The sequence below is a fragment of the Pteronotus mesoamericanus genome, unplaced genomic scaffold (genome assembly GCF_021234165.1).
Source record: "Pteronotus mesoamericanus isolate MK-2021 breed Mesoamerican mustached bat unplaced genomic scaffold, CSHL_Meso_final contig_74, whole genome shotgun sequence".
Lineage (NCBI taxonomy): Eukaryota > Metazoa > Chordata > Mammalia > Chiroptera > Mormoopidae > Pteronotus > Pteronotus mesoamericanus.
The window spans coordinates 33624575-33638432 of NW_026555247.1; the positions used below are offsets into that span (position 1 = coordinate 33624575).

The following is a 13858-nucleotide window of genomic DNA, read 5'->3' on the forward strand; positions in this document are numbered from 1 at the left end:
CAACAAATTAGTGTTTCTTACACCAACGTTTCTCTTTCTCTCTCCCTTCCTTTTTCTGTAAAATCCATAACCATATCCTCAGGTGAGAACTAAAGAAAAAAGAATCTGGAAATCCTAAAATCATAAGTTAGCTGTTAGAAATAATATTCTGTCTTTTAATGTCGCTGATGGTATTCATTGCTTTCATATATCTCTAACCCTGAATGGGTATTAACAACTTATATCTTTGTGTTTTTATTTTCTTATAGATAATAAAGAGCAAACAGCTGAGCAACCTTTGGGTAAGTAGATCTCTAAAATGCTTGGTCAAAATATAAATATAGTATATATCTCTTTTATGGTGAGCATAAAGGGATTTAAACATTTTAATTTGACAGCTTTTATAAATATAATGACATGGAGACCAAATGGTTAATTTTGATATTTATAAAGGAAATTATACAACAGGGGGCTTACAAAGATTATGAATTCAGTTTCTGGGACCAACTCAGCTTCTGTGGAGTGATTTCTTTATTTTGGCAACATGCAAACAAGTAAACATGCATGTTCCCTGGAGGCGAGTAACACCGTCTCTCGCTGGGGTTAGTCTGGAAAAGCTGCAGAGCGGTGGCAACAGCAGCTCTGCCTTCTGAACTGAGAGTAGAAGAGCCTTCCAGACAGAGGCAGCCTGCGCCCCGAGGTGCAGCGCAGGAGAGAAATGAGACCGGGTGTTGAATTGGGGGGACTGCAAGTAGCGCCCTGTGCTCTGGAGCATGAAGAGAAGGAGACGAGAGAAGAAGGGTGAAGCCAGAACTTCAGGAGCCCTGTTCCGTGTTAAGCCGTGGCAGGGAGCTTCCTGGCAGAGGGATGAATGAGATGTGTCCTCTGAAAGGCACGTCCCGTATCGGTGTACACAGTAAACTAAATAGAGGTGTGTGGTTAGGAGAAAAATTAAGAGACTGTTCCAATAGTCTAGAGAAGAAACGAAAGTCTAAACTAGGGTTACCAGTGAGAATGCAGAAGACAGGAACAGATTCAGAAGATCTTTAGACTCTTGCTTGGACCGCTAGGGGGGCTAGGTGGGCTGTGATCGCATACATTGAGTTGGAAAACACAGAATAAAAAGTAGGCTTCAGAGGACACAGGACTGTCGGTGTGGGACCCAACCAGTGAGAGGTATTTGTGTCACATGTAGGTGAAGATGTACGGCAGGCGGTTGGATACATGGGTCCGGAACTTGATGAAGAGGCCAGGATTGGAGATGCGCAATGAGTGTCATGGGCATAGATGTGGAAGTTAAACCAAGGGCAGCAAACGTGAGATCGCTACAAGCAACAGAGAAAAGGGCACAAAACTGGCTGACCCTTTTTAGGCGGTGGGGGGACATAGAGTGTTTTTATCAATTATAATCAGTTGTCACTGATCAGATATTTAAAAATTCAGATTTCCGGGTACTCATGAAAAGGGGTAGCTGTCAGTTGTGGTTAAATAGTTGCTGCCTCTTCAAATTGGATGGCGCTCCCCTGTTTTCCTGTTGTGAGCTTTTGATCTACTTCACTCTCTCCCCTCCGCTCTTTTCCCCTCATGGCCTCACCATGTAGCCAAGTTTCCCAAACTGGAAACTGTCAGACTTCTCCAGGTTCAGACTTAGATCTGATGGCGTGTCACGCCACATTATGGTGTCCAAAGGGAATCACAGGGCAGCCCAGATTCGGGGCTGGGGGCAGGGGATGGGTGCGGGGGCGGGGCGAGGGCGACTGCTCAGGTGAGGGCAAGGAGGCGGGGTTCACTCTCACCTCAGCGTGGGGGCGCAGCTGGAATGCAGGCGTGGGCCAGGGCCTGAATGACTTTGTTTGCCAGACTGAGGATTTTGGACTTTATTGTATAGGACACAGAGATTAAAAGATTTTATGCCCTGGGCAGTGTGGCTTAGCTGATTGGAATGTCCTTCTGTAAACCAAAAGGTTGCAGGTTGGATTCCCAGTCAGGGCACATGCCTGGGTTGCGGGTTTGGTCCTAGTCAATGTGCATACAAAAGGCAATGGATCCATTTTCTCACATCGACATTTCTCTCCCTCTCTCTCCCCTTCCCCTCCCCTCTCTCTAAAATCAATAAACATGCCCTTGGGTGAGGATTAAAAAAGAAGATCTTATGCATGAGACCAACAAGCACTGTATATTCAACCAGTCAGATTTGATGCTAATGTTCAATTACACTTACATAGCACTAAATATGTTCCAGACCCTTTTCCAAGTGCTTATGAATATTAATTAATTTTACATAAGATGAGTAGCACTATTTGATTATTAGACATGGAATTAATAATATAACACTACCAATTTTTAACGAATACATTGCATTGAGCTTTGGAAAATGTCTAGGATCATGTAATTAAATATTTTTCTGAAGTGGTTTTATTCTGTTGCTTAATCAACTTGCATTTGTGTTTCCTTTTTCCAGTAGAGGGTTTGTGTTCAAGAAATTGTGGGTGGCTCTTACAGTAAATGTTTTTCTGCAGATACTTTCTTCCATTTATATTATCACCTGAAAACTATCATAAATGTTTCTATAGCTGCTGTCTTAAAGTTTGCTTTCATTCCTCAGTCTTATCTTCTCAACTTCAAATTTTACTGTTCCGTCCTCTATCATATCTCTAAACTCTGGCTTTTCCTTTCCCTGTCTACAACTAACTTCCTGAAATGAGTCTTGGTCATCTCATTTTGACCGCTGCGGTCTGCTTCTCTGTGCTGCGCCTTCCCAGTTCGCCTGTCATTCAGCAACAGTTTTACAAGTTGGACACGGTAAGGTTTATTTATTCCTCATTTTTATTACCATTTATTTCAAGAAAATGCTCTAAGACATTTTAAAAACTAGTTATTAAAAATGATCAGGGAAAATATTTTGAAGAATTAGGGTCAATTATTAATACCTACACTGTAGTACACATAGCTCTCAGGTTGTTGAACACTTATGTTCTGTAAACTATCCTATGGGGTCTTTCCAACCAGATAACAATGAATAAAGGGTTGATATCAACGGAAACAGCCTATCATGCATAGTTAGACAACCATTTTTCCCCCAAAGACCCCAGTGGGGGTTTTTTCCTATTAAATACCTTCTAATTGTTTTCTGCCAATAAAGCTTAGTTTAGGATACATTTTAAACTATCATAATGTTATTATGATAATTAAATTATCATAATATTCCACAAAAAAAACCCACTATGATTTATGAACACGTTACTGCCTGAATAACTTTGGGCACCCCGTGATTTGGGCTACCATGATGTAAGCCGGAGACATCACATTCTCTCCTCCCTTAGAAGGAGATTGAACTGAGTCCTTCGCTATACTGCGGTTGGGTCCGAATTCTGACAGGGTTGGCGGGCTCACAAAGGAATGCACCGAAAGTTTTCTTTCTGTGGGTTAGCCAGCTAATAGTCTTGCTATACAGTGAGTACTTTGATCTTTTCTTTTTAGGAAGAAAGTTTAAAAGAACAAAGGAAATACAATGATGTTAAGTTTCATACTGCCTCCTATTGAAATCCATCCTGAGTAGTCTCAACTTTTCAATTGAGTTTTAGAACTAAAGGTAGTTTAATAGAAGCTTGATATCTGAATCTTATATGGATAAGAAATGTGGCTTAAGTATCACTTTTTTTTTTTTTTCTAAAATGTGCATACTCATAAGATTGGGCAGTTTGCAAGAAATCTCCAGCCCTGGCTGGTGTGGCTCAGTGGATTAGGCATCAGCCTGCGAACTGAAAGGTTGCTGGTTCAAATCCCAATCAGGGCACATGCCTGGGCTGCGGGCCGGGTCCCCAGTTAGGGATGTGTAAGAGGCAATGGATTGATGCTTCACTCCCTCTCTCCCTTCCCCTCTCTATAAATAAGTAAAATCTTTGAAAAAGTCTCTAAAAACTGTAAATATAGAATAAAGATACCACAACATGAAAGTAGTAAAGCTCTTCACAAAGTGGGGTTTTCCACCACTTTGAGAGTCACATTCTTCAGCACTAGTTTTTCTCCAGACTTTGTTTTCATAATTTCTAAATAAAATACTTAGCACTGAGTGACAGAGGTTGGTCGCCTAGTCCTGGCCTGTGTCCAAAGGCGATGGCCTGTAGTCCTGCCCAGTGTGGCTCTTCAGCCCCAGGCTGTTGTCACGCCATCTCCATTGCTCCCTGGTGTGTCCTTCAGACCCACACCGTGGTGTCTGCAAGAAAAACATCTTAACAGGCTCCTATAGTCATGGCATGGTCTCCAGTCTTTAACTTTTAACCCCACCCAGACTAGCAAAGGTACGATTTTGAAGACCTCTTCCACGCTAAGCTATGTCCAGCCTTCCACAGTTGTTTTTGGACAAGCTATACGCCTGATTTAGCTAGCTGGTACTTTTTAAGGCATTGGTGTTGGGTCTTTTTGTCCTTTAAAAACAGAAAAATTCTTCGTATGAGAATATAACTGTGAACAAAGTCTCATTGCACTAAGGTCAGAAAATAAACTATTAAGATACTCATACAAAAGTCTTCACATATCCCTAAAGTAGCTGCATCTCACCCAAATGGGAATTTTTTTTAAGACAGTTTATCAACTGAAAAAACACAGATACAGTACTTGTTAAGTTGCTGCTTTGCTGTCCCCTCTGGTATTTCCCCTTACTGCTCAGATGTGAATCTTCCTGTTCTTCTTTTGGGCACTTCTTTTGTTTTTAGCCTCTTCCATTGTCAGCAAAAACAAAACCTAATTTGATGGGAACCCAATTTCAAACATTTCTTATTTAAATTTGCTCTAAAAGTCTAGTTGAATATAACATTTTTACTTTTGTAATTCAACAAAAATACTTTAATATTAATAACTATTATGCTTCATATATATACTGCTAATAAGTACCATTTGCCTGGTTCTCAGAAGTGTCAATAAGTTCCATTTCAGTTGTTGGATTCATCAGCCTCTGTGGTCCCCACTATATTGGTTGAAGGCATAAAGTGATCACTCTAAGATGAAATTAAGTAATAACGAAGTCCTGTTGTAGAGCATACTTTTTATTGTAATCATGCCATTTCCATAGGTCTTATTTTAATCTTTATTTCCCCCTTTAAATCCCTCCCTCTTTTCACAGCAAAGGACAAGGTTGCTCTTTTGATAGGAAATATGAATTACTGGGAGCACCCTAAGCTTAAAGCTCCTTTGGTGGACGTGTATGAATTGACCAACTTGTTAAGGCAGCTAGACTTTAAAGTCGTTTCCCTGTTGGATCTGACTGAATATGAGATGCGTAATGCTGTGGATGAATTTTTACTACTTTTAGACAAAGGAGTATACGGTAAGATATTTATAATCTTTGTTTTAATAATTATCCACTATTTTTCATTGAACAAATTAGGGTTAAGAGTTAAAAATCAGAAAAAGGTACGGTAAACACATTGTTGAATTGAAAAGTTTTATTGTTTAAAAAAAAAAATGGATTTGGCCTTCATGCTGTATTTCCATATAAATAACTGATTAGCTTAATGTATTTATTTTCCTGTTTCTTGTTTTGAAAACAATGTTATTCTTATTAGAATTCTTAACAATGTTAGGTGATTTTGCTTTTTATTGACCACAGTACATGGTCATGAAATGGAAAATTGCATACTCGTGTTTGTAAAATATGACCGTCTTGGGGCATGTGTGTGTGTTTGGTGTATAAGAGGTTGTAACCCGTGTACATTCTGTGTTTCTTTTTTCTAACTATTGCATGGTATTTTCTGGCCTAGTAGAAACAAGAATTTCACAAAAAAATGTTGGCGAACAAGGCATATGAAACTTTGTAAACTGAAGTTTTATGTATCTATAGTTAACGATGCACCTCCATGAAAACTGTTAACAGTACATTTTTAATGGCTTTTCTCAGTCTTATCTCTGTGCATGGCCTACTAAAAGCGCTCAAAATATTGTAGCTATTGTTACTGTAATTCCCTGAGTTCAAGTTTCCGTTCACCTTTAGATGGGGGTTTGAACCAGGCAGCATTCCACCTCAGGCTTCAGCTAGAGCCACCAGCTTTTACATCTTACATACATTCAGGTTCAGCCTAAGATTTCCCTTTAAAAAAAAAAAAAAGAAGAAGAAGGGGTTTTTTTCAGTGGTGGTGTAGTGAAACCACGAAGAACCAGTACACTGACATTTTCTATTTTCTGAAAGTCAAGTTACCTAGAAAGCCGGCAGTAGATTATACAGAGACAATATAATAGGGTTTGTTGGTTAACCTGGTGAGCATACAAATTCTGGGTCTTTGACCAACTAGCTGTGTGACTTTGGATGAAGTATTGAACCTCTCAGTGTCTCTGGTCTTACAGCTGTAAAGGGGCTGGGGGAGGGGGTGATAGTATTACCGACCTTGCTACGAGGTGCAGCTTACGAGGATTATATGAGGTAAAACGTCAGTGAAGCGCTTCCGTGGAACTGTGCCCGGTACAGGAAGAAGAGCCGTGTGAGTCCACAGTGGTGATGAGGGCGGCGGGGGGCCTGCTAACCAGAGCGCCGCCGTGCTGGGTGCGCTGCGGTGTGGCTCAGGTGAGACAGTCTGACATTAAACAGTTACTTTCTCTGGAGACGAAAATAAATATCTGTGACAAACCATATTCTTGGAAATCGTATTCCCAAGAAATAAATTTCTCTAAAGATCGAATTTATAGGATTATATTTCTACCCACATTAAATTCTCCCATGCACGCACTAACCAGGCCCGACCCTGCTTAGCTTCCGAGATCAGACGAGATCAGGCGTGTTCAGGGTGGTGTGGCCGTGGACTGAGTCTTTATCATTTTTAAAGATACCTATGTTGTCTTTCTGTCCTTGGGTAACAGGATAGTTAATTAAAATAATAAGCAGTACTAGAGAGGGAATTTTTAAATACAGTGGTTTGGTCTAGTTTATTTTACATAAAAATGCTTAATCTCTTGCAGTATAATCTGGGTGTAGAATTTGATAGAAAATGCTTATGCTTTTCATAAATCATCTTGGAGCAGAGAAAAGGTATTTTGTTGTAAGTGCCTTGATTTCAGCGATTGTGCAGCTGGGCACATGGCATTGAAATACCGGGCCACACCTAGCTTTCCCTGGATAATGGAGGTGAAACTTCTGCTCCTTGTTGCTGCTTTTCCCAGATTGAGTCTTGTTAGAGCCAGACGCATTAACCAAGCTTTCTTGTGTGGCTGCCTCTAAGCAGGATCGGTTGTAGAAATGGTACCATTTCCACTGAAAATCAGGTCTCCCTGTGTCCTGAATGGTTTGCATTGTTAACTTAATACATTCATTAAGCTTTACTGAGTTCCTGCTATATCCATAGCCCAGATAAGGAATATGCTAGATATTGAGGGACGTCCTGAAAATAAAGAACGTGATCTTTATGCTCAAATTATAAGTCCCTTAATGTAATGAGGGGGGAAACATGCTGTATATGGAGCCCAAACACCTATCTGATATGTTATTTTAAGCAAGTCCTTTAATCTTCTTAAATTTAATTTTCTCATCTATAAAATAGGGATAGAAGTCACTTAAAATTGTTACATGGATTACCATCAGATCTTGTATATGAATGTGCTTTGAAAACCATGAAAATTCTGTAAGAATAATGTCTTTATTGTGATAATTTTTTTTATCAGAGAAATTAAATATACATAGAACTGTAAAATGTCTGTAAGAGCCAGTGCGTGCGTAAGTGGCAGAGAGCGCACGCTGCTGGGAGGTTTTCAGGTAGGGCGAGGTGAAGGTGTGTTAGAGAAGTAGAAACCAGCCGGTAGCTTGCGGAGGGTTCTGAGCCTGAGGTGACTGCGAAGACTGGTTAAGATTTGAGGAGACAGAGTAACCTGAGCAGGATAATGGAGGTTAAAAATAAACATCTTTCTCTAGAAGCAGTAAAGAGACTGTTGGGAAATAGACTCATATTTTGAGTACTTGAGTATAAATTTTACTCTTTTAAAATGTACATTTCATTGGTTTTTAGTATATTCACAAAGTTCTGCATCAGTGCCTTAATTTCAGAACATTTTCATCACCCCCAAAAGAAACCCCATATCCGTTAGTGGTCACTCCCCATTCCTCCTTATCCCAGCCCTCTGGCAACAACAAATCTACTTTCTGTCTCTTAAGGATTTGCCTATTTCAGGCATTTCATAAAAATGTTATCATTCCATATGTGACTTTTTGTGTCTGGCTTCATTCGCTTAGTATAATGTTCTCAGGGTCCATCCATGTTATAGCATTATTTTTGTGGCTGGATAATCTTCCAATATGTAGATATATACCACATTTTGTTTATCCACTTACAGAAGATGGACATCTAGGTTGTTTCCCCTTTTTGGATATTATGAACAATGCTGCTGTGAACATTCATGTACACATTCTTATGTGGGCCGTGGGCATGTGTTTTCAGCTCTCTTGGAGTGGAATTGTTGGGTCATAGGATAATTCTATGTTTAAATTTTTGAGGAACTGCCTAACTCTTTCCAAAGTGCCTGTACTATTGTATACTCTCACCAGAAATAAGTGAGGTTTCCAGTTTCTCTACATCCCTGCCAACACTTGTTACTGTCTGTCTTTTTATTATAGCTGTCCTCGTAAGTGCAAAGTGCTCTCGCGGTTCTGTTTTGCTTTTCCCTAATGGCCAATGATGTTGGGCATCTCTTCATGTGCTTATTTCCCATTTGTATATCCTTTTTGGAGAAATGTTTGTTCAAATCCTTTGCCTATTTTTTATTTGAGTGTTTGTCCTTTGAATTGTTGAAAAAAGGAGTCTTTCTATATATTCTGAATACAAGTTGTCCTTGTAGATCTTGATTTGCAAATATTTTCTCCCATTCTGTAAGTTGTCTTTTCACTCACTTGACCATCATTGCTTAGTGAATTAAATCCACTCGTTTAGTCATGATTTTCAAAATGCTCCCTATCTGTGCACTCCTACTTTCATCCATGATCATTTAATTCCTTGCCAGACTAGCTGTCTTCCTATTATCTGTTATTCCAGGTCCGAGCCTTGTTTGCCTCTGTTCTCCTTGCCGATAATATCCCTTGCTCTTCCTCTGCCTTTCCAGGTTGTTCCTTTCTCCCAAGACCATCTGTTACTGCTTCCCTCGCACTGATAATCCACTCTGTGCTTCACTCCTATCGTACAGGGTTGCCCTGATCACAGAACTAACAGTATTAATTATAGGCTGATTGTCTTTGTTGTTTAACTAACAGCTTGAGTTGCATGAACCTCAGGGACAAGAACTTTGTCTTTCTTTTTAATTTCCTGCAGTGCCAACATGATTATATTCAGGGCACACATGAGATATAAATTAAACCCACACTGAATAAATGTGTGTTCATTTTGTCATTTTTGACCTGAAATGTTGCTTATGAAAGAACCACTTTTGTCATTTTAGTAAGAGTCTAATAAAAGTTGAAGACCTGGATCCTGCACCCTGGGACCAAATGAAACTTTTTTTAAGTGTTCAAAGCCACATCTTCTGCCAGGAGTTGGACCTATAACTACAAAAACCACAAAGGATTGGCATTTTTTTGTTGTTCCCTATCTAGAAGCCTTTCTGCTGTTTACATAAAGAAGTTTCATTCCAGAATTCTAAGAAAACAAAATTAGTGGGCTCTAGTGGTTGAAGCTTAGGAGATAGGTCTTCACAAGTATTTCTCTTGAGTATTTTTATAAGGAAGCCCATACTGATATTTTTGGGGCTTTCTTTTGTTGTTGTTTTTTTTTTAACAGCTAAAACAAAACTTAAAGAAAATCTTTAGAGTTGTTTGGTGCACGTTTCATAGTATCATTTCTCAGTAAAGAAATAATGGCTCATCTATTGATTACTGAAACTAACTCAAATTATAAATTACTAATTCAAGAGACTCTAGATGAAGAATTAATGATATTTATATCTCATAACAACTAAGAAAAAAATAATCCCCCTTCTCTGCTTAGAAAAAACTACATTTATATTATTGTAACCCTCACTGATTATATTGAAATGCCTGTGGAATTTCTTATGCTTCATATTACAGTTGCTTTTCATCTAAATTGTGTTTCTTCGTTCATCTGTTAAATACTTCTGAGCCCCTGCTGTGTACCAGCAACACCCAGATAGATGTAGACTCTGGCCCTGCCACGGAGGAAGTCCTGGTCTGGGGAGGAGATAAATGAGTCAGCAGGGAGGCCCCTCGCGTTTTTTTCTTTTTATTTACTTTGTGAGACGAATCACATTCCACATTACACCATTGGTTATAAATGTATTACGTTCATGAATTAAAATACTCTTCAGAACAATGTCTTGATGTTGGTTTAAAATACGGCACTAGAATGAACACTATCACCAAAATAATTTTCAATGCACATTTAGTTAACATCGACTGTATTTATAACTGGGAATCTCTTAAATGAGTTTGCATTAACTTGAAGAAAATAAAAGCCGTATATTTTTTTTAAAGAGTGCTACAGACATGTTCAGAGTACAATTTAGAATTAACTTTTGCCCTGGCCGGGTAGCTGAGTTGGTTTAGAGCATTGCCCAGATACACCAAGGCTGTGGGTTTGATCCCCAGTCAGCACATCCAGGAATCAACCAATGATGCATAAATAAGTGGAACAACCAGTTGATGTTTTGATGTTTCTCTCTCTTTCTCTCTCTCTCTCTCTCTTAAAAAAAATCAAAGTAAAAAAATTAACTTTTGCCCCTTTTTGTCCTCTTCAGGATTATTATATTATGCGGGACATGGTTATGAAAACTTTGGGAACAGCTTTATGGTCCCTGTTGATGCTCCAAATCCATATAGGTCTGAAAACTGTCTCTGTGTGCAGAATATACTGAAATTGATGCAAGAAAAAGAAACTGGACTCAATGTGTTCTTGTTGGATATGTGTAGGAAAAGGTAAACTGTCTCATCTTCACTCAGTGAAGCTTGTTGGAGTTCAATGTCAGCTTTGGCAAATTACATGTAACGCAAACCTGCAAATGCCAAGATTATGTTTGTGAATTGTATAGATTGAAGCTGATTAAGAAGAAAACAGGAGGGAAATATATTTTCTCTTCGTGTATTGAATTCTTTTAACTTTTTCCTGTTTGCTGTAGAACAAAAGTAAAGAACTAAAGAGCCTGGGTATTTATTCCTACCGCAAAATGTGCAGCTCCTCAGATGCCTCCCACAACCACCTCACCAATTTCTCCACAGAGTCACAGCAACGCACCCGTGGCCCTGGGGCCTCTGGCCGCTCGGGTCAGCCCTGCTCTTGCAGATACAGAAAGTGTAGCCGGCCCAGACCCCATGTGTCTGCCCCCATGTTACTGAGGAATGGAGCTAATGATTATTCCTCTCAGGCTTACAGTTTTTTGCTTGCTCAGCATTTACTAGCCGAAATCCAATGCCAGAGTTCAAATGTGACTCCGGTTTTAACGTTAACAAGAGAAAAGATGTGACCATCCACTGTCTCAGCAGTGTGGATGCCCTGGATTATTTTTGGTAAATACGGAGGTGATTTGAAAAAGGAACTTTGAATACATAATTTTGAGTTACGTATAATAGAATAGTGTTATAGCATATTTTTATTATGTTATTGTGCTCTTTTTAAAAATGTTTTTTAACTTTTTATGCTTGTATCTGGCCTTCTCCCTTCCAACCTTTTAAATAGAAATGACTACGATGATACCATTCCAATCTTGGATGCACTGAAAGTCACCGCCAACATTGTGTTTGGATATGCCACGTAAGAAACTTCTTTTAATCCTTGCCCAAGGATAAGTTTTTATTGATTTTTACAAATAGAGGAAAGGGGTGCGGAGGGAGAGAAACGTTGACGTGAGAGAGAAACATTGATTAATTGCCTCCGGTACTCACTCTGACTGGGGATCGAACCCACAACCTTTTTTGGTGTACAGGATGATGCTTCGACCAGCTGAGCCACCTGGCCAGAGCAGAAGCTTTTATGTTTATGTCCACAATTCCTTTAATCTTCATTAATTTTTTTATTGTAGGTTAGAAGCCTAGAAATATCCATAGATATGTAGGTATTCATTTTCCTCCTTGATATTCTTGATAGCAAATTTTAAATAATTGACTGAAACACTTTATATTATGGCACCTTCTTTTTACCAGGCACTGAAGCATGTAGTTCCTGCGTAAAGACAAACTCTTTAGTTAGGACGTCACGCAGACGCGGGCAAGCACAGGAGGCTCATCCGTGCTTATGGGAGCCTCACATGACGAGTCCTGGCTTTTAAATTTTTTTTCTTTGTGCTGTTTTTAAGGTGTCAAGGAGCAGAAGCTTTTGAAATCCAACATTCTGGATTGGCAAATGGAATCTTTATGAAATTTTTAAAAGATAGATTATTAGAAGAGAAGAAAATTACTGTGTTACTGGATGAAGTTGCAGAAGGTAAAATAAAGAGAAAGCTAGTCGAGGTTCTCTGTGTGGTAATTATTTTATTCCTACTGTTATAGTGCATCTTTGGAACTAACACTATGTCATTTTATAACATAATTTTTAATATGATCTTCAGCGACGCAGCTATTTAGTTCCTTCCTTCTCTCTTGACTTAGCCACATGCCACCTGTGCAGCGTTACTTGAACTGCAAGGCTGACCTCAGACATGCTGAGACAGAGGGTGATCGTCAGAGCTCTTCACCCTGTTTCTGTGCCTGGTGCCTGCTGTTGCCCCTCTACTTGTTTGCGAAAGATCGTTTAACCGGCATTGTCTCTCAGGCCCAGGCAGATGAAGCTTGATATAAATTTTGAGGCCCTGGTGGAAAAAAACTGTTTTTTGTTTTTTGTTTGTTTTTTTGAATGAACTTAGTGGTTTTAAATTTTTGCTTTAAGGACGTGACCCTAGAGGTCTAACACCACGTCTTCCCTTTCCTGCCGTCCCCTTCCCTGCCAGCCGGGTAGACTGCGGTGCTCGGGTCACAGACCGACTGAGTCCTGTCGCATCTGTAGATGTGTATTTTTTGAAGTACCAGTTTATAAGCCGTATCAAAAAGAAGGCAGTTCTTTTGCAGACAAGTTTCTGGTGTTCCACAGATGTTGCAAGAGTGGCAGTGTGAGCGTCAGGTACCCGAATGTTCCCTTAACAGCTGCCGGCCGCGTTGCCCCTTGTCACGTCTTCGGCGGCGCAGATCCCTCCGCTGGGTCGCTGGGCCACTTTCCTGCTTCGCGTAGGCAGCTGGGCTGCCTTGGCCGCCTGCACCCGGAGCAGTTCTGCTTTTCTCTGTTTTACATACTGGGCCTCTCTTTAAGCTCCTATTTGAAGAAAAGTTTCTGCTGCTTAAAAAAAACAATTAGAGCCTTTGGGCTGTGTTGGTTATTTTCAAACTGAGGTCTATGAAGGTGCTGCAGAGACTCTGAAAGGTTGCATTCTAATGTTATATTCTAAATATAATTGAACTCTTGAAAACTCAATCAAAAGCACCAGTTCATCTATATATGACAGATACCAAGCGTGTATTCAGCATGACATTTGCGTTAAATTCAAAACCTAAAACCTGGGCACACACTGTTCACCAGCCCTACCCGATGTGCGTGGGAGGACGCAGAGCACAGCAGAGAATGGTCAGGGGTGGGCGGAGGCGGGCCTTTAACCATGCCGGTGGTTTTGACACACAATTTCCTTTTTTAAAAATAAAGAAATCTGTGGTAAAGACAGGATACTTTCTCATAGATGTAGAGTCATGTTTACTAACTGAACCTGGTTCTCAAGAGAGTAGAGACATAAAGCCATCGTGCCTGCCCTTTAGTGAAGAAATACACTTTCCAGTTCTTTGTGAATCTCAAGGCTGAGAATAGCGAGGATTCATTATTAGAATTAGAGAAGATAAACGCTAGAGAGGGGCCTTTAGAAGTGAGCTGGTTCAGCATTTTTA

General features: G+C 39.8%; 1 protein-coding gene across 1 annotated transcript in view; it reads left to right on the top strand.

The window, feature by feature from the left end:
• Positions 1-13858, top strand: part of MALT1 (MALT1 paracaspase) — a 52513-nt gene that overhangs the window by 30054 nt on the left and 8601 nt on the right. Inside the window, exons 9-13 of the mRNA XM_054583736.1 lie at positions 249-281; positions 5102-5305; positions 10699-10876; positions 11634-11708; positions 12250-12377. Of these exons, the coding sequence (XP_054439711.1) occupies positions 249-281; positions 5102-5305; positions 10699-10876; positions 11634-11708; positions 12250-12377 (618 nt within the window). The remainder of the gene's footprint in view (positions 1-248; positions 282-5101; positions 5306-10698; positions 10877-11633; positions 11709-12249; positions 12378-13858) is intronic.